Here is a 24,758-nt window from a genome sequence, read left to right as displayed (position 1 = left end):
TTGCTCTTATCATAATTTTAGACAGTCTTTCTTTCTTTCTTTCTTTCTTTCTTTCTTTCTTTCTTTCTTTCTTTCTTTGTCATAAATATATCTGCTCTATATATCTGCTTAATCTAGCATTTTATCACAGTTAAATTTAATGAACATAGTGTGAAAAGTTGTACATAATTCAAGTGAGTCCGTGAATAGGAAATGAGCTGCAGGTTTTAATACTCAGGGCTGACAGAGTACGAGGAGTGCATTGGCGGGATTTTTTTTTTGCTAAACACAAGCCTCACTCCTAGGAGTTACTTCTGATGTGACAGAATTGAGCATTGAATGTCACCGTTGGAGCTTGGTTATCAGGGTATCGTTGAGTGAACTCATCTTCAGAAGATGGCTTGGAACATTCTCAGTAGGGACCTATGAGTGTCCTTTAGATTGTAATCTTCTCAGTCCACCAGATACCGGAGTTCATGTAGGCTCTTGCATCATAAGCCAGGGATACATCAACCATGATTGCAGGTGGTGGCATTTCTTAGGGGACAGTATGTTGCAGGGGTTGATATGGACACATATATTGGGCCCTTCTAATGTACTCCAGGTTATGATGGGCCAGCTTGATGGCTAGGAGATCCTGGTTATCCACATCGTAATTCCTCTCAGCCCTAGAAAGCTGATTAGAGAAATAAGTGAAGGGGTTTACCTTGGTCAGGACTCCTTAACTTTGCAAGATTCAGGTGTACAAGAAAAAGGTCAGTAACGGATCCAGCTGCCAGAGAACATTTGATCCAGACATTGTCTCCGTGTGGCCCTTGTGACCTACAGTATGTATGAGCTCATCCAGACTGTAGGAATACACCAAGATATCTCATCTCATTATCTCTAGCCACTTTATCCTGTTCTACAGGGTCGCAGGCAAGCTGGAGCCTGGAATACACCAAGATATAATCAATGAAATCCACTACAAACCTGTGGAGCATGTCATTGAGTACCTCACTAATAAATGACTGGAAAAAAGTAGGGGCATTGCCCGACCATGTGGCATCAGATCATATTTATAGTTCCCTAGTGGCTGTCCCTTCATTGTACACACTCCCCAGTGGTCTACCACCCAGTGCCTGAATGTGGCAGAGTGAAGAGCATGGCCTCCAAGGGATCTTACTGACTTGGACCAAATGTGAGTACTAGAAAAATATATAACAACCTCATCCAAGCTCATCTGAATTTTGATTAGATAAGTTAGTTATATCATTTGTGAAGATACTTCCCAATTGATTGTAAGGACCAGGTATCTAGAACCCCCACAGTAAAGACACAAGCGCTCACATACATAGTTCGAATTACGGGGGGTACTGGGGGGTACTATACCCCCCAATGAAGACCCAGTACCCCCCAAAGAGACAAAAATATAGTTTTTTTTTTTTTTTTTTTTGGGGGGGGGGGGGGGGGGGGGGGTCCCGATATTTTTTCTGATTTTGTGAAAAGGAATATATAATTCAAACCAACTCCCATTCGGCATTCTTATTGTAGGAACATTTTAATGTAAATTGATTTCAGACAGGCACCCCTATTGTGGACCGTACCATTTTTAGTCACCGCAGCGCTAGAACGCGCTAGAGCAGGGGTTCTCAAAGTGTGGGAGAGTCAGCCCCCCCGTAGAGAGCAAATAAACAACAGCGCCCCCCCTCCCCCCAATGTTTGTTGTTGCTATACTTAATGTTCCATTCGTATTTAAAAAAAAAAGGTTGTTGTACACATTTTTTTTCTTTTACACATTTTAAACATCTGTGCTTTTTGAAAACATCTTTTTTTACACATTTAAAACATATGAGCTTTATTAAAACATCTTTTTTTTTTTTTACACATTTTAAGCATCTGTGCTTTTTGAAAACCTCTTTTTTACACATTTTAAACATCTGTGCTTTTAGAAAACCTCTTTTTTTTTTTTTTTTTACACATTTTAAACATCTGTGCTTTTTTTAAACATCTTGTTTTACACATTTTAAACATCTCATAGCATCATTAGCTAGCACCTCTTGGCAGACAACACACTGTGGCAGTGGAGCATCTTCAGATCCAGTCCATGAAAATCAAAACTTTAAATAATCATGGTCATACTTCCTTCTTTGTTTGCTTGGCCCAGACTCTGTCTCCTCACTCACTGTAGCTTTAGGTGCCAAAAATCGATCCATTTTGTCTCTGGCAAAGGCTAGCTGAAGTTCGCTAAATGTCCGCAATAGTAACTTATTCTGGTTTATTTTTCCTCATGTTGCGCCCCCCTGAAGAACTCTGGCGCCCCCTAGGGGAGACACGCCCCACACTTTGAAAAGCCCTGCGCCAGAAGCAACAGCTTCTAGTCCACACTGTATTCAGTTGATTCATCAGATACAGTCCATGGGTTTGCAGCAGTTTATACAGTCTATGGTTTGCAGCAGAAGACGTGCATTGGTAATGTTAGTTGCTAACCAACTTTTAGCCTGTTGAAAATGTGTTATTTTACAACTTTCATTTATTAAAGTGATTTGTTCTTTCAGCTCATGTCACATCTTTATACGTTGAATTACTTACCCACTGAGGCCAGAAGGCTACAGTGGACGGACGTTAACGTTAGTTACCAACGTTAGTTAGCAAGATAAGCTAAGTCTCTATTTAAATCAAGCTTATTACAGTGTGGTATAGAAACGATTCTCATTTCAAAGGAGAAGAACTCCATATGTTTCCATTCTCATTTTATCATGAATAAATTGTGCCCTTCTGAAATTCATTTGGCACATAGGCCCATCCTGTGTGTGTGATTAGGCACAAGAAGTTCTGGTGTAGGCCTAGCTAAGCCTATGTAAAATTACAATCAGAACCTCTGGGGACTGGGGGCAACATAAAAAGAGCAAGGTAGTAGGCTAGCCTAGGCAAAATAGTACATGGATGTTTTCTATTGTTTTTACTTACATTCCTTTTGTATTATTTTTAAGATAGTCATAGTTTCATCTGAGTACCCTGTTTGAGTTTATTCACAGAGACAGTAGGCCAAACATGAGGAAAAGAAAAGGGCCAGACATCAGGCATTTTTTTGGTGCTAAAAGAGTAAGTAGTAAATATTAGCACTAAGATCTACAGACAATTACAGTACAAGTGTAGGTGCAGTTAGGTTTTATACACTGTTCATGTGAATAAAGAAAATGGGTTCCCAGCAGACAGGAGAGGCACAGCAGGACGAAAGAGAGCAAGACATTCAGCAGGACTGTTCTGCATGTGTGTATATACTGTATGTGACTCATTTGTAGTGTTGATACCCAGTTTGTTCTGACAAAGAAGGTTATCAGGTTGTACTGCTGTTTTTCTTCTGTGGTACAGTAGTACTGTATGGTTTGTCATGCTTCTTAATGACATTAAAAATTATTGTTCAGAGTTATTGTGTTGAGTTACTGACACCGACTTCCATAGATGAGACGGGACAGGACCGGGGGGCGATTGATATGATAGTGGACCATGATGGCAGTGGACCCCCCAATTATGGTGGGGTAATTCGCACTCTGCTCACATATCCTTCTGGCATGTTCAGGATTCAGAAGTTATTCATTCTGATAAAAAATAAATGGTTTAGGGATAGGGGATCAACAGATAAGCTCTGTTTGGACCTCTTCCTAGAGGCAATGTTCAGAACTGATTTATTCAGTCCACTCTGGCTCATCAAGGTGGTGGTCAGGAAAAAAATTGTTGAGGCATGTTGGGACATGGTGTTACAATTACTTTCAAGTTCTATTCAATTACATGACTTAACCATCCATCCATCCGGGGGCACCGCTAGAAATTTTGGGCCCTATGAAACCCGACTTCTACATGATGATGTCAATCTATTGACGGTTCACCATCAATTCTGCTTCTACTGTGCGCAGCTAACATTAGTGCTGGATTAGAAAGCAACAAACCTAACACAGTGTCATGCTCTGGCTCTGCCTACACAAGAGTGTACCATGTAATGAATAGGGAGGGGGTGAAATATAAAGACTTTTATATTTTATCTCATCTCTCATTATCTCTAGCCGCTTTATCCTGTTCTACAGGGTCGCAGGCAAGCTGGATCCTATCCCAGCTGATACGGGTGAAAGGTGGGGTACACCCTGGACAAGTCGCCAGGTCATCACAGGGCTGACACATAGACACAGACAACCATTCACACTCACATTCACACCTACGGTCAATTTAGAGTCACCAGTTAACCTAACCTGCATGTCTTTGGACTGTGGGGGAAACCGGAGCAAAGCCACGCAGACACGGGGAGAACATGCAAACTCCGCACAGAAAGGCCCTCGCCGGCCACGGGGCTCGAACCCAGACCTTCTTGCTGTGAGGCGACAGCGCTAACCACTACACCACCATGCCGCCCCTAACTTACACATGATAATAATATTAATATTGTCCTCTGAGGGCCCTCTGTCAATGCTGAGCCCTTAGAATCATTCTAACTCCCCCCAACGGTGCCCCTGCATCCATCCATCCATTAATTATACTGCTTATCCATCAGGGGTTGCAGCAGAAGCTGGAGCCAATCCCAAATGACTTCAGGCAAGAGGCAGGGTACACCCTGGGCAAGTCGCCAGTTTATTGCAGGACAAACAACCATTCACACTCACAACTAGCCAGTATAAATATAGCCAGTTGACCTAATCTGCATGCCTTTGGACTATGGGAGGAAACCGGATCACGTGGAGAAAGCCCACACAGGCAGAGGGAGAACATGCAAACTCCACACAGAAAGGCCCCGGTCACCATTCGAACTCAGAACCTTCTTGCTGTGAGGCAACAGTGCAAACCACTGCACCACTGTGCTGCCACGTGAGTGAACCAATTAAACTCTATTCAGAGAAACAAGGATGGATTTCCTTTTTAAGATCCTGTTGGATGTAAACACTACAATGCTGAACTCATTCAATGCCTCTCATTTATAAAATGAAGCACAGAGGATCGCGAGAAGTAAAAGGATTGAGATAATATAATCTCAGGCAGGAACTCTACATAAACTTGCTTTTAAATCACTACACTCTTAGGCTTGGTGACTTGTTTTGACTATGAATTTGCTTGTCAACTGATTTGAATATATTTAAACTCAGGTGGGTTTTAGGGCAGGCCTCTCACACAGGTGTCATTTTGCATTTCACCCTCACTTTTCTTGACTATGTAGAACATAGAGATTGGATGATTTTTAATTGAAAATATGGTGCTTTCTCAGGATATTAACAGTAGCACAGCAATCTCCTTAAGAAATAACAACAAACTGCATTGAAAACTTTATTTAAAAAAAAAACCCGAGTAATTTGCAGAAATTATTCAGTGACATGAGGAAAGAGATTAAGTGACACCAAATAACTGCATTATATGTTGCAGCTGACCTTGTTTTCAAGCATACAGTATATACAGCAGTTTGAGAGTCTATGCCACCACACACTTAGCTGTGAACCAAAGGAGCTTTTTGTGAATAACCACAACTTCAGTTGACCCAGCCTGCACAGGAACTTTAAATTCTCTGCAGTGTGCTGTGCAGAAAGCATACTATGTCACTATAAATGACATTTTAAGATCAGGAGAAAGCCCCCAGTTGCCCTAATTCAGTATGAGCGGTTCTATAATTGGACTTTCCATTGTATTGCACTTTATAGTCCTGTGAGTTTTAACAGGAAGTCTAGAATAATAGAACATGGGTTCCTTCTGTGACTTTATGGTGCACTCTGATGAAATGGACTTCATGAATTTATGCAAAATCATGTAAAAACTGTGCATCTCAGCACCCAGCATTCAGTTAGAAATGGACCATCATTTTCAGCCTATGTGACAGCATAGTGTAGGAGCACTAGTAGGGTGCATTGTGTATTCTTGTTTAACTTTGCTGGTGTACTGTGCAGGTATGCAGTTAGAAACAACAGCTATCCTCTACACATGTTAATTTATTTGAGTTAATAAATATGCTGTTGGCGGCACGGTGGTGTAGTGGTTAGTGCTGTCGCCTCACAGCAAGAAGGTCCAGGTTCGAGCCCTGTGGCCGGCGAAGGCCTTTCTGTGTGGAGTTTGCATGTTCTCCCCATGTCTGCGTGGGTTTCCTCCGGGTGCTCTGGTTTCCCCCACAGTCCAAAGACATGCAGGTTAGGTTAACTGGTGACTCTAAATTGACTGTAGGTGTGAGTGTGAATGGTTGTCTGTGTCTATGTGTCAGCCCTGTGATGACCTGGCGACTTGTCCAGGGTGTACCCCGCCTTTCGCCCGTAGTAAGCTGGGATAGGCTCCAGCTTGCCTGCGACCCTGTAGAACAGGATAAAGTGGCTAGAGATAATGAGATGAGATGAGAAATATGCTGTTGGCGGCACGGTGGTGTAGTGGTTAGCGCTGTCACCTCACAGCAAGAAGGTCCGGGTTCGAGCCCCGTGACCAGCGAAGGCCTTTCTGTGTGGAGTTTGCATGTTCTCCCCGTGTCCGCGTGGGTTTCCTCCGGGTGCTCCGGTTTCCCCCACAGTCCAAAGACATGCAGGTTAGGTTAACTGGTGACTCTAAATTGACCGTAGGTGTGAATGTGAGTGTGAATGGTTGTCTGTGTCTATGTGTCAGCCTTGTGATGACCTGGCGACTTGTCCAGGGTGTACCCCGCCTTTCGCCCGTAGTCAGCTGGGATAGGCTCCAGCTTGCCTGCGACCCTGTAGAAGGATAAAGCGGCTAGAGATAATGAGATGAGATGAGATGAGATGAGATGAGAATTGCTGTTGGAGGGTTATTTTTATTTGGTGGCCTGTTTGAGGATCCATCAGTATGGAGGATGAGAGCAGGATATTACATTACAAACTCATAATTATGCATAGCTGAGTGGATTTTTTTTTCTGCACACGTCTAATTTTTGCGAAGACTCTGCGGTCACATCCATTTTCTTGTCCCTCGAACCCCCACCCATCATGTGTGCATTGAGCGTGTTTTGACTTGCACTTGCTTCCTGGTTGAGATCAATAAGGCGGAGTAGCACTAAAGCACAGACTTTCTCTGAGTCCTTTAAGCCGCTTTTGTTAGGACGGTTTTTGTTTGTTTGTTTTTTCCTCAACATTTGCATGGACCTCACTTTACAATGTTTGTTCGATAAACTTTGAGCAATGGATTTGACAGACCGCGCGCGGGGATCTACAGTGCTATCAGGAAGAGTTTTAAAGACCTAAGGAGTGTGTGAAGCGACTCAAGAAATTACTGCAGCTCGCGCACACTTCATTCTTCTTCTTATTTTTTTTTTAAATTCTTCTTCTTATTTCTACTCAGTGCATCGCTCTTTTAACACCAATACAATATGTCGGATTCTATGTCAAGTTTCTTGCACATAGGAGACATCGTGTCTCTCTATGCAGAAGGTACTGTTAATGGCTTTATAAGCACCTTGGGGTAAGTGGCTTCAACTTTTTCCTACCTTGTTTCATTCAAATTCTATGAAAAATTCAAAATAAAGTCTAGTTGATTGTGATGATCTCTAATCAGCTGTATTTGATATAAACTAGTAGCTATTGCTGCTCAGATGTGTGAGCTACCTGTTGTGAGAAGTAACTTTCTTGAACTTAAACATTGCTCTGTTTCCACACTGCCTCTCAGAATGGCAATCATGTTCGACCATTATTGAAAAAGAAACCCTCTGTTTTAGAGTCCTAGACTGAATTTCCTTTCGAAGAACCCTGTAGGATTTATTCAGGCTGCTGCTTGTGATAAAGTAGGCTACTATTGTTTCCATTTGGGTCTGTCAAAAGCTTGGATTTTTAGTTGACATCTTCGTTTTGGACAGAGCAGCCTGTGATTAGTTTGCGACTAGATGTGCCTGTCATTGTTGTCGAAAAAATACAGAAGAGAAAGTTGGTTTTAGGAAAAGTCCTGACGGGAACGCCTCTCGTATCTTCATCCGTCCATCCATCATCTATACTGCTTATCTGTCAGGGTTGTGGGTGAAGGGTGGAGCCAATCCCAGATGATTTTGGGCAAGAGGTGGGGTATACCCTGGGCAGGTCACCAGTCTATTGCAGGGCTAATATAGAGGCGAACAACCATTCATACTCACACCCACACGTATCGGCAATTTCGATTAGTCAGTTTACCAAATCCACATGCCTTTTGGACTGCAGAAGGAAACCAGAGCACCTGGAGGAAACCCTGCAGGCACAGGGAGAACATGCAAATTCCACAGAGAAAGGCCCCAGCCAGCCACCAGTTTCGAACTCAGACCTTTGTTGCTGTGAGGCGGCAGTGCTAACCACTGTGCTGCCCCATGACCAAACCAGTTAGGCTCAATGCACCACCATGCCGTCCTCTCATATCTTCAGAAACTAGCCCTAACCCCAGATTCCGCCATCACTTTGAGGGAAGCTTTGAAGATTCTATGTAGAAACCAACAACAGAGACTTTTCAGGGCTCTATGTTAACTTTGAGACATGATTGCCCATTCGGGCAACCATTTGTAGAAATCTGGTTGCCCGAACTCAGAACATGGTTGCCCAAATATTACATACTTTTTTCCTTTGAATATGCCACAAACACATATGCTTACAAGACAATGTTCACTCGCATGCTCTACTAATGCCTCTTAAAAGCTTATTTTGTTGATTTTCTTATCCTTCTTTGTGTTCTCTTGGTTTCTGGGTTCAATTATATCGTTGTTGTTGTACCTGGTATGTGTAACTGACTGCCAGTGTTTCTTTAAGGAATCCTTCCTAAATGTGGAACAGCCTTTCACTAGGGATGAGCCACTATCAGCCAGGGCAGGGTACTTCAGGCATATGGAGCAAATCAGTTTCCCTTGGGCAGCAGTGTCATTATTATTATTCCTATCAGCATGATCAGTATCAGTTGAATGGCTGGTACTAGCTCTGGGCTCATCTGATTCAACATCCAAATTGGGATCATCTTTGGAGAGTTTGCTGGGTGGCCCAGGTTCATTCTCAGGTTTGACCAACTTCAATCCAGGAAACTCTGAATACCAGCTGGGAATAACAGTTCTTTGCCTTTTCACCTCATGCAGTTTCTTTGAATCCACTGATGAGCTTGATTGAGTTTTCTTTTTCTTCTCTTCCTTGTCTTTGTTTATTTTAAAACCAAATTTCTCCAAACCAGACATAATGCCAAAGTTTGTGACTTTAATGTTTATTTTATTTTTTTATTTATTATTCAACCTTCTCAGGCGCTGTCTGTATCAACAAGCATTGACACTAACGCCCTGTGCGAGTAATGCGGTAATTAGTCATGTAGTGAAGGACATACTGTACCAATAGAACACTGAATATGCACTACGCACTAATTATTAGCAATGGGAAACTGCATTGCGAGCCCGCGATGTGCAACTGTGAATTCCGCTAGTTGTTGAACATCCCGTAATGATAACATGGACGCGGCCTTTCCGAGTCAAACAATCCCAAATCATGATGGAATTTCATCATAATATGAATGAATAAACATTGTTTTTCACGCAAGTTGACATATTTGGGTAGTTGCCCGATCGGGCAAGCATTTGTGAGAGTCTGGTTGTCCGAATCTATTGAATGGTTGCCCTGGGCAATCGGGCTACTGTTAATGTCAAGCCCTGCTTTTCTTGGGGGGAAAAAATGCTTGTACACAGCCATTGTCCAGAAGGAAACAAGTTGGAATTTAAGCCTTAGATGATTATTTGTACATTAATCCATTATTAGCTGATACAATAGAGACTTAACCAGTTTCATATGGATAGTAATAACAGGTTATTAACAACAATACTCAATTAATTTGTTATTCAAATGCTTTTAAAGCCCCCAAGTGACTTGAGGGCTGAAAAGCACATCGTTGGCTATAATCCACTGCCTTTCCCTTCTTCATGTTCAGACTTCTGTTGTCCTGTGCTCAAAGGGAAAGACCTTTGTTGATTTTTGACCCAGCCTTGTTATTGAGCAGCTGAAAACTAGCCCAAAGGGAAAACTGATAATCAGCTAATAATGCCATAAATAGTGAGTCATTTCCTTGCAGAGACTGAGCTTTGAGCAACCACTCATCATGCATGTCAGTATTAGAATTTATAGATTCTAACAGACATTGATTTTTTTCTTATTCTGAGAGTTACTTCACTGCATATTGTTAAGTGTAACAGCGAGTTTCACAAGTACAGACATGGACAAATTTGTTGGTACCCTTCCATGAAAAAAAGAACCCACAACTATCACTGAAATAACTTGAAAGTGGCAAAAGTTAATGACGTCCGTCATTTTTTATTCCATGTTTAACACACATCAGACTTTGCTTTTGATATTTGATTCAACTGAATATTTTACATAACAAAACAAATGAAAATGGCATGGACAAGAATGATCGTACCCTTAACTTAATGTTTTGTTGCACAACCTGTAGCAGCAAGCACTGCTAACAAGCGATCTCTGTAGCTCTGCATGTGCCAACAGATAGTTTGGCCTCTTCTTCTTGAGCAAACTGCCGTAGCTGTCTCAGGTTTGGAGGGCGCCTTCTCCACACTGCATGTTTCAGCTCTTTCCAGAGATGTTCGAAAGGATTCAGCTCAGGGCTCATAGAAGGCCACTTCAGAATAGTCCAATGTTTTGTTCTTCGCCATTCTTGGGTGCTTTTAGCTGTGTGTTTTGGGTCTTTATCCTGCTGGAGAACCCATGACCTGTGACTGAGCTGGAGCTTTCTGACATTGGGTAGTATGTTTTGCTCCAGAATGCTTTGATAGTGTTGAGATTTCATTGTGCCCTGCACAGATTCAAGGCACCTCGTACCAGACATAGCAAAGCAGCCCAAAATCATAACCAAGCCTCCTCTGTGTTTCACAGAAGGTATGGTGTTTGTTTCTTTGAAAGCTTCATTTTTTCTTCTGTGGACATAGAGCTGATGTGACTTGAAAATAAGCTTGAGTTTTGTCTCGTCCGTCCAAAGGACATGCTCCCAGAAGCATTGTGGCTTGTCAGTATGCATTTTAGCAAATTCTAGTCTGGCATTTTAAAAGTTTTTCTTTCAACAATGGAGTCCTCCTGGGTCTTCTTCCATTGAGCCCACAGTCATTCAAAAAGTGATGGATGTACCTTGACCTTGGAGTTCAACGCTTATCTCTTTGGAAGTTGTCTTTGGCTCTTTGTCTATCGTTGGCACTATCCTTCTGTTCAGTGTGTGATGGATTTGCCTCTTGCAGTCACATTCAGGAAGGTTGGTTACAGTCCCATGGAACATAAACTTCTTAATAATATTTACAACTGTAGTCACAGGATCATCAAGCTACTTGGAGATGGTCTTATAGCCTTTGCCTTTAACATGCTTGTCAATAATTTTCTTTTTGATCTCCTCCAACAAATCTCTCCTTTTCTTTCTCTGGTCCATGTTCAATGTGGTGCACACGATGATACCAAATAGCAGAGTGATGACCTTTCTCCATTTAAATAAACTGAATGACTGAGTACAAGATTGAAGACACGTGTGATACTAATCAAGGTTAAACAATTAGTTTTAAATATCACTATAATCAGTTCATCCATTATCCATAATCTCTTATCCTGTGCAGGGTTGTGGGCAAGCTGGAGCCTGTCCCAGCTGACTATGGGCGAGAAGCAGGGTACACCCTTGACAAGTTGCCAAATCATCGCAGGGCTGACACATAGAGACAAACAATCATTCACACTCACATTCACACCTACGGTTAACTTAGAGCCACCAATTAGCCTAACCTGCATGTCTTTGGACTGTGGGGGAAACCGGAGCACCCGGAGGAAACCCACACAGACACAGGGAGAACATGCAAACCCACTGGGCTTGAACCCAGAACCGTCTTGCTGTGAGGCGACAGCGCTAACCACTACACCACCGTGCCGCCATCACTATAATCTAGTTATTTATAATCTTTTCTAGGTGTACCAACAAATCTGTCCAGGCTATTTTAGAATATCTTTGTACAATAAACAATAAATCGCTTCTTTTTACACTTTTTTTTTTTTTTTTGCTTTACTTTATGACATACCAAAGGCATGCAAGTATACCTGAGAAAATTGCTTTTAATTTAATTAATTTCCAGGAGGGATACAGCATTGTTTCAGTGATCTGTAAAAGTACCAACAAATTTGTCCACATCTGTACATTTGGCATTTTTATGCATATATGGATCATATATTAAAACCACAACAGGCCAAAAGAGAAGTGTTTTTGGAAAGAGATAACAATAATCTTGAAGTAATTGAAATGGGTATTCCCTTGGAAAAGTCAGATGATTCTTGTACTTTGCATGCACAGGTTGGTAGATGACCGCTGTGTTGTGGAACCCCTAGGTGGAGACCTGGATAACCCTCCCAAGAAGTTTAGAGGTATTGTAGGATTTTTTCTTCACTGTTGCTGCATAATAATTTTTATTCATATTTTACAACTGTGTAAAGCTAAATGTTAAATAAAGCACTTACTGAAGTGTGGTCATGTGCTCAGACAGCCTACATTTCCTTTACTGCTAGTTGTTAGGTGCTAAAAGGATAAGCAATGCAGCGGTCTAAACCCAACGCATATAACCTCTAACCACAGTTTTGCCAGTGTCTCAGTACAGTATGTACAGAAACCCTGAAACATGTCTGCTTTAGTCAGTCACATTGCAACAAGACCCTTACAGCAATAAAGACTTCATCTGAAAATACAGAATTCTCATGCTTGTGCATATTAATTATCCTATTTATTGCAGGTTAGTTTACACCCATATCTATTTCTTATACTTCATTTGCTTTTTCATACATAGTCTAACTTTGCCTGTGAAGTATTTTATACGTGCACTTACCAAGACAAATTCTTTGTGTGTAATATAGTCTTGGTAAATAAAATTAGCCATGATTTTTTTTTTCTTAATCAGTGCATTGTTTTTACTCAGGACAGCAGATGATGCCTGATTGAAAGACCTTAAACCCTTTCCGCCACTTTTTTAGAATTATGTTTATTGCTTTACTTTTCTCTTTCAATTAAGGGAATAAATACAAGATGACGGTACATCAGAGATTAATAAAAAGGGTGACTGAGAACACCACATTATATAGCGCACAAGTAAGAGACAACACAAAACTTCAGTTATCGTATCTGATTAACTTCATCATCCACAATTTCTAGATCTTCCATGTATTCAATGAATTCTTAGTTAAATTAAACCTGTGTATTCTCAGGTTGTACGTAGGACAGTGTGACTCTGTTTTAAAACCATGTGTCACCTGTGGAGGTTCAGCTGATTTCAGTAGTACAGATAGATGTTTCTTGGCTGCCGTCAAGATTATCTTTTTAAGCAGATTTACCCCACGTGTAGATTGCAATACTGAGTCAAACATAATTCCTACTCAAACGTAACATGATTACCATATTACTGAGGTCCATAAACTTTATTTGATATTTCTATAGTTTGATCAGAATAAAGTTAAATTCTCTTACATTTTATTGGCCCTAGGTGTGTTATTTCCTATTGTAATCTTTTAATATTAATGTCAATACCATCACGTTATTGTAAATATCTAATAAATACACATGTGTTCGGTGTTTCCCCTACGTTTATTGGTGGTGGTGGGGGTGCACTGTATGAGGATGGTCACCTGCAGGACCCCTCCCTGCGGCTCCTATTACAGAGCATTTGGACCTGAACAAACAGTTGAATGAATATTTAAGTCTTCACATTTATTTTAGAACAATAATTAGAACAATTTTTACAATAGAACTGCAGGAAATATAATCCTAAGGGAAATACTGATGTTATTGTTTGGCAGAAATATTCCATTCATGTCTCTTTTGTAATTAATATCAAAACAATCATAAGGGTCACCAGCTTACTTTCTGTACATCCCACCTTGTCTGGTATAATGGTTCATTCTGCATTTATTTCCTTTTGTTATTCCTCCAACTTATTTATTTTTACTGATTAAACATTGATCTTAAATTTCTAGCAGTAAAGGCTGTCGTCCACAGTTACACAATGTTAGTATTCTTTCACAATCTCGGCAGTGAATCATGCAATACCTGGAAAAAAAATTTGTGAGATGCTTATCAGAATAGGGCATTTTGATGAAAGATCACAAGCAGTTAAAATGCACATACCTCAGGTAATGATTGATGCCCAGGGAACATGTTCAAGTAAAAACTAAAATGTCCATTAATAATTCCTTTTTGGCAGACTGCTTGTTCAAGGTTTATCCAATGAATCGCTATTCTGCCCAGAAGCAATACTGGAAAACAAAGCAGGCTAAACATGAGAAAGACAAGATCGGGGACCTTGTACTTCTTCAAAAACTGCAGGTGAGACTAAGATGAACAGTATTAAATCTGCATGTTATTTGAACGTCATATCCACAATGTTCCAAGCTTTAACACAGACAGAATGCAACTAAGAGTAAATGTTATCCAGCATTTCAATCCACACATACACACACATTTTTTTTCTTTCAGCATGCATCCAATCTGGAACAAAAGCAGAACGAAGCAGAGAATAAAAAGGTCCATGGTGATGTAGTTAAGTATGGCAGCATTATTCAGGTAGGGGCTATTGTGATTTCTTAAAACTGTGATAGGAAATGACAAGGTTGTTATTTCAGTACACAGTAATATTAATGTTATAATATTAATATGCTTTTTTCATGGCTACATACAGTTTTGTGTTCCCTCACTGGGAGTTTGTGGTGCCAGGTATCTCGATTCCAGTAAGATAGTTGATGAACTGTAATACCTGAAAAGAAAAACTATTTGAGAAAACCACACCCTTGCATTACCGTAACACATTAAAGTGCCGTTTATTAACATGATTTAATTTTTTCGCGGTTCGATTTCCATCAAATCCTGCACTCTGATTGGCTGGTGAACGGGTCCGTATCCTACGGTACGGACCCCGGTTACGGACCTCTGGTGACTCGCTCGTTCACAACAACAACAAACATAGTAGCAATTTTTGTCAACATTTATTTTCGCATTTCTCAGGAGAATAGCATTAATTTTACAGCATGGATAGCGATAAAGATAGTCTTCACAGCGAAAGCGAGTTTTACTACCCCGAGGAAGACAAAATAAAAGAAAACATTTCAGGAGAAAGCTAAAAACCTGTAACTGTTGCTAACGCCGAGCAAAAACATGGCTGAATCCTGAATGACTCAATTTTGTATAAATAGGGGACTACATAGGTGGCAAAATGTATTTTTTTCCTGCCATGGAAGTGCACTTGTATACCAAGGAGGAAGCCATTTTCATTACAGCCGTGAATGAGGATTCAAAATAGCATTAATTTTACATCATGGAGAGTGATAACGACAGTGTTCACAGCGAAAGCAAGTTTTACTACATTGAGGAAGACAAAATAAAAGAAAACATTTCAGGAGAAAGCTAAAAACCTGTAACTTGCTAACGCCGAGCAAAAACATGGCTGAATCCTGAATGACTCAATTTTGTATAAATAGGGGACTACATAGGCAGCAAAATGTAGTTTTTTTTTCCTGCCATGGAAGTGCACTTGTATACTGAGGAGGAAGCAATTTGCATTACAGCTGTGAATGAGGATTCAAAATGGCGGCTCGGCTCGGTTTTCCCTTTTGGGCGCTGTTGTTTTCTGTTAGAATTTGGTAAAGAAAAAAAAAATTATTTACCAGCTTAAGGTCGGTCCATATGGTGAAATACTGTGACCTCGGCCTTGAGTACTGACCTCGGCCCAGCGGGCCTCAGTCAGTACTTTCAAGACCTCGGTCACGGTATTTCACGATACGGACCTCCCAGCTGATAAATAACATATATGTACTTTCAATTCAGAACTCGAATTTATTTATTTATTTATTTATTTATTTATTTTTTGCCTTTGTATATTTAAGCAAACAATGTCAGCTTCAAACGCCCAGTGCTTAAAAGACTTGGGTGGGAAGCATGTCTTGTAGTTTGCCAGGACTTGACAATGGGAATGTGGAAAGTGAATGAGATAATGTTTTATGCCACGTTATGAAACACACAACCAAAGTGTTTAAACTTTAGAGAGCAGTAAAATGGAGGGACATTTCCTTAGTGTTAGTCAAGACAGTTACTGATATGAGTGGCTATGCGTACAGTATAGGAAACGGGACTTTTCCCTGATATAGCAGTGTTGCTTAAAATAAGTTCCTACAGAGTTTAAAGAAAAATTGCCACTCGGGTTATTATAAAAATAGTTTTGAAAATGCATTTCATGTGCTTGCAACAGTTTGGAGAAGCATAGAATTTCATAATACTGATTTTGGAAGAAGTATAACTGTTTAGGGGGAAAAATATGGCTATTCATTTATCATAGTAAGACTCATAACATGAAGGTTCTGTATGAGGAATTTCCTGTAAACACTTTCGGAATGCACATCATATTTCAGTTAATTAACATTATTAGTAAAAATATAATAAGAAAATAAAGTTTTCATAGACAGTCTGAAAAGTTTTTTAAAAAATATCAGCATGTCACCAGTTTATCTGTTGACTCAAATTCTCTAACTGCAGAGACAGTACCACTGAAGGTTGGTACCACAAAGGTGTTAGTAAGTTGTCTTATTATGCACTCCCACCACACCGTAACGTTTCGCAATAAAATTCTGTCCCTTTTAGATTATGTCCCTGATATTGGTGATTTGCGATTTAGAGAAATATTTACGAATATCTTAAGTTTTTACTCAGTACTGTCCCACACTGCTTCTGTACTATTGTCATTTTGTGTGTTTTCTGTTAGCTATTACACATGAAGAGCAATAAATATCTGACGGTTAACAAGCGCCTGCCGGCTCTGCTGGAGAAAAATGCCATGCGAGTCACTCTGGATGGTACGGGTAACGAAGGATCCTGGCTGTTTATTCAGCCTTTCTGGAAGCTCAGGGCTGACGGAGACAATGTAATTTACTTTAACACACACACACACACACACACACACACACACACACACACACACACACACACACACACATAAATAAATAAATACTACCATTTAAAAATGTTTTGGGTGTAGATGTATGAATCCATTTGTATTTGGCTACTTGTGTGGCTAGTGATAAAGAAATCCTGCGTTGTTTTTATAAATGTATGAATTTGAAATCCTCAGGTGGTGGTCGGCGACAAAGTCATTCTGAACTCCGTTAATGCAGGACAGCCTCTCCACGCCAGCAACTATGAGCTCGCCGACCACCCTGGATGCAAAGAGGTGTTGTTTTTATTTAAACCCTTTTGGAAGTGATATTCATTTTAAAGCATAATAGTCCATATATAAAATGTATGTATTTATAAGAGTGAGGGATGTGTGTCTGCATTTGTCAATGGGCCTTGCGAGTTGTAGGAGTTAACTAATGATTTTGAAGAACATAAACTGCTCACATTTTGAATTCAAATGTAATAATAGGAGAATATGCTTTAAGGATCTAACAGAAAAGTTGATGAGTCACCCAAATGCCTACATCACTGTGAGTCTGCCCCTTTTAGATCAACTCTGTAAATGGCAACACTAGCTGGAAGATCAGCCTGTTCATGATGTACAATGATCACAGAGATGAAGTTCTTAAAGGAGTAAGTTTACTCAGCTTTCCGTCACATCTATACAGATATCTTTCACTCCTTGCTCTGTTGCTTCATTTGAATGATTGTAGTGAAGTACATGATCTGAGCTTTTGTTTTATCCTCTGTGTACACATTATTGTATTCTCCCATGAGTTTACTTCTAGTGTGTCTGCCAGTGTAGCGTAATGCACAATCGGAGGTTTTCTTCTTTTCTCTTGTAGGGTGATGTAGTCCGACTTTTCCATGCTGAACAAGAGAAGTTTTTGACCTGCGATGACTACAAGTCCAAGCTGTACGTCTTCCTGCGTACAACACTGCGTCAGTCTGCTACATCAGCCACCAGTTCTAATGCATTATGGGAAGTGGAGGTACAGTAAGAGATTATACAAATAAGATGCAGTAAATTAGTGTAAAAGTTGCTCATAATGGTTGCTAACAAAATAAGTACAGGTTCAATGGTTTTAGCACAATTCTTGCAAAGACTGTATGTACTTAGTCTGACGTGTGTTAAACGATCTGGTATACGTAGAGGTGTGTTTTACTTTTCTTCCACAGTTTAATTCCGAATTTATTTTATGATCATATTCACATAAATTTTTGTTAATGTCTGTTAATTCCTGGGTACTCTTGGTAGGTGGTACATCATGACCCGTGTCGAGGAGGAGCAGGTCACTGGAACAGTCTGTACCGTTTCAAACATCTGGCCACAGGCCAGTACCTTGCAGCAGAGGTAAAGTAACTCATTTAAAATGTGAAGTCCATTTTTAAAGGTCAATGGTGTTTATAAATGGCTTCTTAAATTGTTTTCTTTTTTCTCTAACAGGAAAACCCAGGCTACAAAGGGGACATACCTGAAGTACAGCCAGCGGTACGTAGGTTGGAGTTATACGGTAATGCACTTACCGTGCTTAATGCTTGCTTCAAGTTTATGCTCCTTTTCTGTGTGCTCTAGGGTCATAGGCAAGCATAATTTAGTGGTATAGCACTGGTATGTTATGAATTTGGTTGAGGATAAGCCAAATTTTTGTCTTGCTATTTTTCATTATCAGAAATGAAAGCACCTTCTCAGATATGAATGAAGCCTTGTAACAGTGGGTGTGACATTCAAAATCAGTTGGTGGAATGCCATTTGCCTCTTTTTACGTGCAAGTTTTTTTTGTCGGCTTAAAAGTGCTGTACATTTCTTACACCTGGTTTTATGGCTATACATTATTTTTGTCATCCTGCTCTAATATATGGGGCAGCACAGTGGTGCAGTGGTTTGCACTGTCGCCTCACAGCAAGAAGGTTCTGGGTTCGAGTGCAGTAGCCAATGAGGGCCTTTCTGTGTGGAGTTTGCATGTTCTCCCCATGTCTGCATGGGTTTCCTCCGGGTGTTCTGGTTTCCCCTACAGGGAAATGCAGTTAGGTTAACTGGCTACTCTAAATTGCCCATAAGTGTGAATGTGTGTGAGTGCGCAGAAAGGAACTGGCCACCCTACTGGTGCAATTCTGGCCAAGTCAACCAAACATGGTTTGCCTCAATCCCGGATCAGGTTCAGCAGTGACTACGACGATGGCGACTTTAATATTCAGTCCCCTCTGAAAGTATTGGAACGGCAAGGCCAGTTCTTTTCTTTTGTTGAATACACTGAAGATGTTTGTGTTTGAGAACACAAGATGAATATGAGATGATGGAATAGAATTTAATTTCATTTTCACCTTTCATTTCCTGATATTTAACTCTTCAGGAGGTGAAATTGACTTGGCCGGTCTAAAACCTTTTACCTTTATGCCCTGATGAAGTCCTTTGTTGTGTTGGCAGTGTGTTTTGGGTCATCGTCTTGCTGCATGATGAAGTTCCTCCCAATTAGATTGGATGTATTTCTCTGTAAATTGGCAGACAGAATGTTTCTGTAGACTTCTATATGTATAAAAGTCTACTGGACTTCTATACGTTCTGTTGCTACCATTATGAGTTACATCATCAATAAAGAATAGTGAGCCTGTTCCAAAAGGAGCCATGCATGCCCAAGCCATGCCACTACCTCCACCATGCTTGCAAGAGCTTGTATGTTTTGGGGTCATGAGCAGATCCTTTCTTTTTTCACACTTTGGCCTTTCCATCACTTTAGTAGAGGTTTATGTTGGCTGTACAACTTTTGTGGCTCACCTCTGCATTTGTTTGCAAATTGCAGTCTGCCCTTCCGAATCTTACTGCTGATGAGAGGATTGCATCTTTTGTTACGGCCTCTATATTTCTGCTCTCAAAGTCCTCTTTGAACAGTATACCGTGCTACCTTTACCCCTGCTCTGTGGAGGTTGTTAATGTTACTTATTGTTATTTTTGGGTTTTTCTTCACACCTCTCACCCTCTCATTTTGTCATCAGCTGATGTTGTTTTCCTTGCCTGACCTGTTTGATGTTTTGGTTCTTTTTCAGGACATTCCAAATTGTTGTATTGGCTATGCCCAATGCATGTATAATGGCTCTAATCGATTTTCCCTCTTTTCTCAGCTTCAGAATGGCTTATTTTTCTCCCATAGACAGCTCTCTGGTCTTCATGTTGGTTTATCTTTTTTAACAACAGATTAAGTCTTCATAGGTGAATCAAAAGTAAACATTCAGAGCTATTCTAACTAATGGGGCATACCTGGGCGACAAGAAATACCTGTCAATCACGTTCCATTTTTTTATCACTTGAAAAATTGGTGGGTTGTTGATCACATCTAGGACCAGATTTACTAAGCAAGGCAGATTAGCGTGAGGCTGAAAAAAAAAAAAAAGCAGTGATATGATTGGGCAATTCTGCATATGATCCAACAAACAATTCACAAATTAATGAACACCGATGCAGTGAGTTAATTTTAATAATGACCAAGGCAATCTACCAAGAGCAACGGTAATTAGTGTAGGGTTGCAAACAGGTACAGAATAACATGCTTTGGCAGTCTTCCTCTGGCATTACAAACAAGAGTCATCAGGAGATGACATATCCTCCCCGGCCCCCAGATGAAACCCCACTCCAAATTTTCCTAAGTTGAATTGGTTGCCATGGAAATACGGAAAAAATAAAAATCAGAGAAATCCCAAAATGTCAAAAGTCACATCTCCTTGAGGCACTTAACATAACTGTCAGGTTTCATGAAAAAAATTCCTAATAGTTTTTGAGTCATGCTCCGGAAACTAAAATGTTTACAGGTGGACAGACAGACAGACGGACGGACAAATAGATAGATCGATAGCTACAGTGGTGCTTGAAAGTTTGTGAACGCTTTAGAATTTTCTATATTTCTGCATAAATATGACATAAAACATCATCAGATTTTCACACAAGTCCTAAAAGTAGATAAAGAGAACCCAGTTAAATAAATGAGACAAAAATATTATACTTGGTCATTTATTTATTGAGGAAAATGATCCAATATTACATATCTGTGAGTGGCAAAAGTATGTGAACCTTTGCTTTCAGTATCTGGTGTGACCCCCTTGTGCAGCAATAACTGCAACTAAACATTTCCGGTAACTGTTGATCAGTCCTGCACACCGGCTTGGAGGAATTTTAACCCATTCCTCCGTACAGAACAGCTTCAATTCTGGGATGTTGGTGGGTTTCCTCACATGAACTGCTCGCTTCAGGTCCTTCCACAACATTTCGATTGGATTAAGGTCAGGACTTTGACTTGGCCATTCCAAAACATTAACTTTATTCTTCTTTAACCATTCTTTGGTAGAACGACTTGTGTGCTTAGGGTCATTGTCTTGCTGCATGACCCACCTTCTCTTGAGATTCAGTTCATGGACAGATGTCCTGACATTTTCCTTAAGAATTCGCTGGTATAATTCAGAATAAATTCTTCCTTCAATGATGGCAAGCTGTCCTGGCCCAGATGCAGCAAAACAGGCCCAAACCATGATACTACCACCACCATGTTTCACAGATGGGATAAGGTTCTTATGCTGGAATGCAGTGTTTTTATTTCTCTAAACATAGCACTTTTCATTTGAACCAAAAAGTTCTATTTTGGTCTCATCCGTCCACAAAACATTTTTCCAATAACCTTCTGGCTTGTTCACATGATCTTTAGCAAACTGCCGACGAGCAGCAATGTTCTTTTTGGAGAGCAGTGGCTTTCTCCTTGCAACCCTGCCATGCACATCATTGTTGTTCAGTGTTCTCCTGATTGTGGATTCATGAACATTAACATTAGCCAATGTGAGAGAGGCCTTCAGTTGCTTAGAAGTTACCCTGGGGTCCTTTGTGACCTCGCCGACTATTACACACCTTGCTCTTGGAGTGATCTTTGTTGGTCGACCACTCCTGGGGAGGGTAACAATGGTCTTGAATTTCCTCAATTTGTACACAATCTGTCTGACTGTGGATTGGTGGAGTCCAAACTCTTTAGAGATGGTTTTGTAACCTTTTCCAGCCTCATGAGCATCAACAATGCTTTTTCTGAGGTCCTCAGAAATCTCCTTTGTTCGTGCCATGATGCACTTCCACAAACATGTGTTGTGAAGATCAGACTTTGATAGATCCCTGTTCTTTAAATAAAACAGGGTGCCCACTCACACCTGACTGTCATCCCATTGATTGAAAACACCTGACTCTAATTTCACCTTCAAATTAACTGCTAATCCTAGAGGTTCACATACTTTTGCCACTCACAGATATGTAATATTGGATCATTTTCCTCAATAAATAAATGACCAAGTATAAGATTTTTGTCTCATTTGTTTAACTGGGTTCTCTTTATCTACTTTTAGGACTTGTGTGAAAATCTGATGATGTTTTATGTCATATTTATGCAGAAATATAGAAAATTCTAAAGGGTTCACAAACTTTCAAGCACCACTGTATATCCCCTCACATTATATGCCGGAGGAATAATAAATTAACATGAGTGGAGAAAATTCCTTCCCTTCTATCATACACTCTCTCTTTTTTTTTTTTTTTTGTGCCTCATTCCTGAGTGTGCAGTGTGGGACATTCCTGAGCATGCAAAGTATGGCACAATTATGCTGTGTTCACACTTATACCGGTACGAAAATGGTATAACTGTATCGATACAAAGTATACCAGTACAGTTTAGTGCATCTGTCCACACTAGCGAGAAATGTTTGCGGTTTTCTTTCACCGTAGTTGAAATGCGCGTGCGCGAAGTGTTTCCGTGGTTACCGAGTAACTTCCTTCCGAGAATATATGGCATCCGTTATTTCGAGATCTCGAGAAAACAAAACAATTATTCCATGATCTTGAGAAAACAAAACAATTATTTCATGATCTCAGCTGGATCACTGTATCTCCGTCGGTAGAGACGAAGCCAGGCCAGTCTTCTGCGGAGGTGCCGCGGACTAATTTTGAAATTATCCCTTATTAAAAGACTTAATGCAATCTCTCCCTGTGTCAACCCCTGATCAAAATATTGCCTTATTAGGTGATCGATTATTCCAGACATTCTAATGACCAAAGTTGCGTCTATACAGAATGAGAAATAGCCCCAAAGTCAGCATATCACAAGTCTCTTGGTGCACCTGAATGAACCATTTCTCAGCTGTTTACTCGAGATCATGAAATAATTGTTTTGTTTTCTCGAGATCTCGAAATAACGGTTTTGTTTTCTCGAGATCTCAAATTAGTTGTGTTGTTTTATCGAGATCCTGAATTAATTATGTCGTTATCTCGGGATAACAAGGTGAATTAAAAAAAGGATTATATGAAGGGCCTCTCTCGGCTTCTGTACGGATGAAACTGTGTGTGTGCTTTTTGTTGTCAATGTACAGTCTGTATTTCTGGTGGTCATTTATTCAGTCAAATCGTATAAAACGCGCGAGGCAGTTGAGAAAGAAACAAATGAATCTCCGTTCTTCACTATTTTATTCAGCGAAGACATCGATTGAGGTGTGTGACTTTGCGCATGCGCATTATATTTGTATCGATACAGAGCCACTTCATCTGTCCACACTACGCGAAGCGCTACAGTACCGATACTGTACCGGTACGAAACCTATACATTTGTGGGTTTCGTACCGATACAGTTATACCGCTACAGTACCGGTATAGTTGCTAGTGTGGACAGGTGTTGCGGTACGAAAGTAGTTTCGTATCGGTACAAAATCCCTAGTGTGGACAGGGTATTAGCAATAAATTGACTGCCGCAAGCCCTAGAACATCATGTTGCAGGACTCATTTAGATACTCTTCTCCCTCAGATTTTGCAGTTTCACTGCACATCTTTAGTAAATCCTGACAGTAGTTTTTTAATGGCAAAAAAATTAGTAAGTCTGGCCCCTGGGTGTAAATATCAGGAAATGAAAGATCTTTTGTCTGATTCATCTTTTGATCTCAAACCCAGATAGTGTGTTTTTTTTTTCTTTTCAGTCATTTAGGTGTGTCCGAATCTTTGTGACCTCCGTGAATTTTAGCACACCAGTTCCTTCTGTTGAGCAATGCGTCTCTGAGACCTTTCAGATTCATGTGCATTGCTCCAGTAAAGCTGTCCATCCATCTCAGCCTCTGTCTTCCTCTTCTCCTCTTGCCTTCAGTTTTCCCCATCATGAGATCCTTCTCCAGTAATTCATCTCTTCCTACTGTACATGATGTACAAAATATTTCAACTTCTGTCTCATCATTCATCCTTCCAAGGAGTAATCTGGTTGTATTTTCTCAATTAGTTTGTTCTTTTCTCTATCTATGGACTCTCAGCAGTTCAAATGCTTTGATCCTTGTGTGTTCAGTCTTAATAATAGTCCAGCTCTCACATCAATATGTCACTACTGGAAACACCATGGCTTTGACAATGCACACCTTCATGGACAGTGTGATGTCTCTGTTCTTCAGTGTGTTGTTTTGGCTTGCCACTGTTACCATTCCAAGAAGCAGGCGTTGCTTGTTTTCTGGACTACAGTCTCCATCGGCAGTAATTTTCAAGCCAAGGAAGATGAATTCTGTGACTATCTCTGCTTCTTCCTGATCTATTAGCCATAACCTGATGGGTCTAGTTGACAGAATTTTTTTTTTTTTGATGTTGTGCATCAGACCAGTTTTTTTCTGCTTTGGCTATCAGAGTAGTATCATTCACGTATCTGAGATTCGTCTGATTCATCCAGGCTTGTGTTCGGCATCAGCTTCATAATGAAAGGAACATCATATAATTAACAGAATCAATATCAGACTTCCCGACATCCCATTGGCTCAATCAGTAATGTTGCAACCTCACCGCTCCAGAGTCGCTGGTTCGGTCCTGAGATGTCTGTGTGGAGTTTCTGTGCATATTCTCCCTGTGT

General features: G+C 40.4%; 1 protein-coding gene across 1 annotated transcript in view; it reads left to right on the top strand.

The window, feature by feature from the left end:
* The first annotated feature begins 6,961 nt into the window (after positions 1 to 6,961).
* itpr3 (inositol 1,4,5-trisphosphate receptor, type 3) overlaps positions 6,962 to 24,758 on the top strand; it is an 85,419-nt gene continuing 67,622 nt past the window's right edge. Inside the window, exons 1-10 of the mRNA XM_060932074.1 lie at positions 6,962 to 7,386; positions 12,238 to 12,308; positions 14,132 to 14,253; positions 14,404 to 14,490; positions 16,679 to 16,837; positions 17,045 to 17,143; positions 17,419 to 17,502; positions 17,715 to 17,861; positions 18,128 to 18,223; positions 18,317 to 18,361. Of these exons, the coding sequence (XP_060788057.1) occupies positions 7,295 to 7,386; positions 12,238 to 12,308; positions 14,132 to 14,253; positions 14,404 to 14,490; positions 16,679 to 16,837; positions 17,045 to 17,143; positions 17,419 to 17,502; positions 17,715 to 17,861; positions 18,128 to 18,223; positions 18,317 to 18,361 (1,002 nt within the window). The 5' untranslated portion in view covers positions 6,962 to 7,294. The remainder of the gene's footprint in view (positions 7,387 to 12,237; positions 12,309 to 14,131; positions 14,254 to 14,403; positions 14,491 to 16,678; positions 16,838 to 17,044; positions 17,144 to 17,418; positions 17,503 to 17,714; positions 17,862 to 18,127; positions 18,224 to 18,316; positions 18,362 to 24,758) is intronic.

The sequence above is a fragment of the Neoarius graeffei genome, chromosome 10 (assembly GCF_027579695.1).
Source record: "Neoarius graeffei isolate fNeoGra1 chromosome 10, fNeoGra1.pri, whole genome shotgun sequence".
Lineage (NCBI taxonomy): Eukaryota > Metazoa > Chordata > Actinopteri > Siluriformes > Ariidae > Neoarius > Neoarius graeffei.
This window is presented reverse-complemented; position numbering and strand designations above follow the sequence as displayed.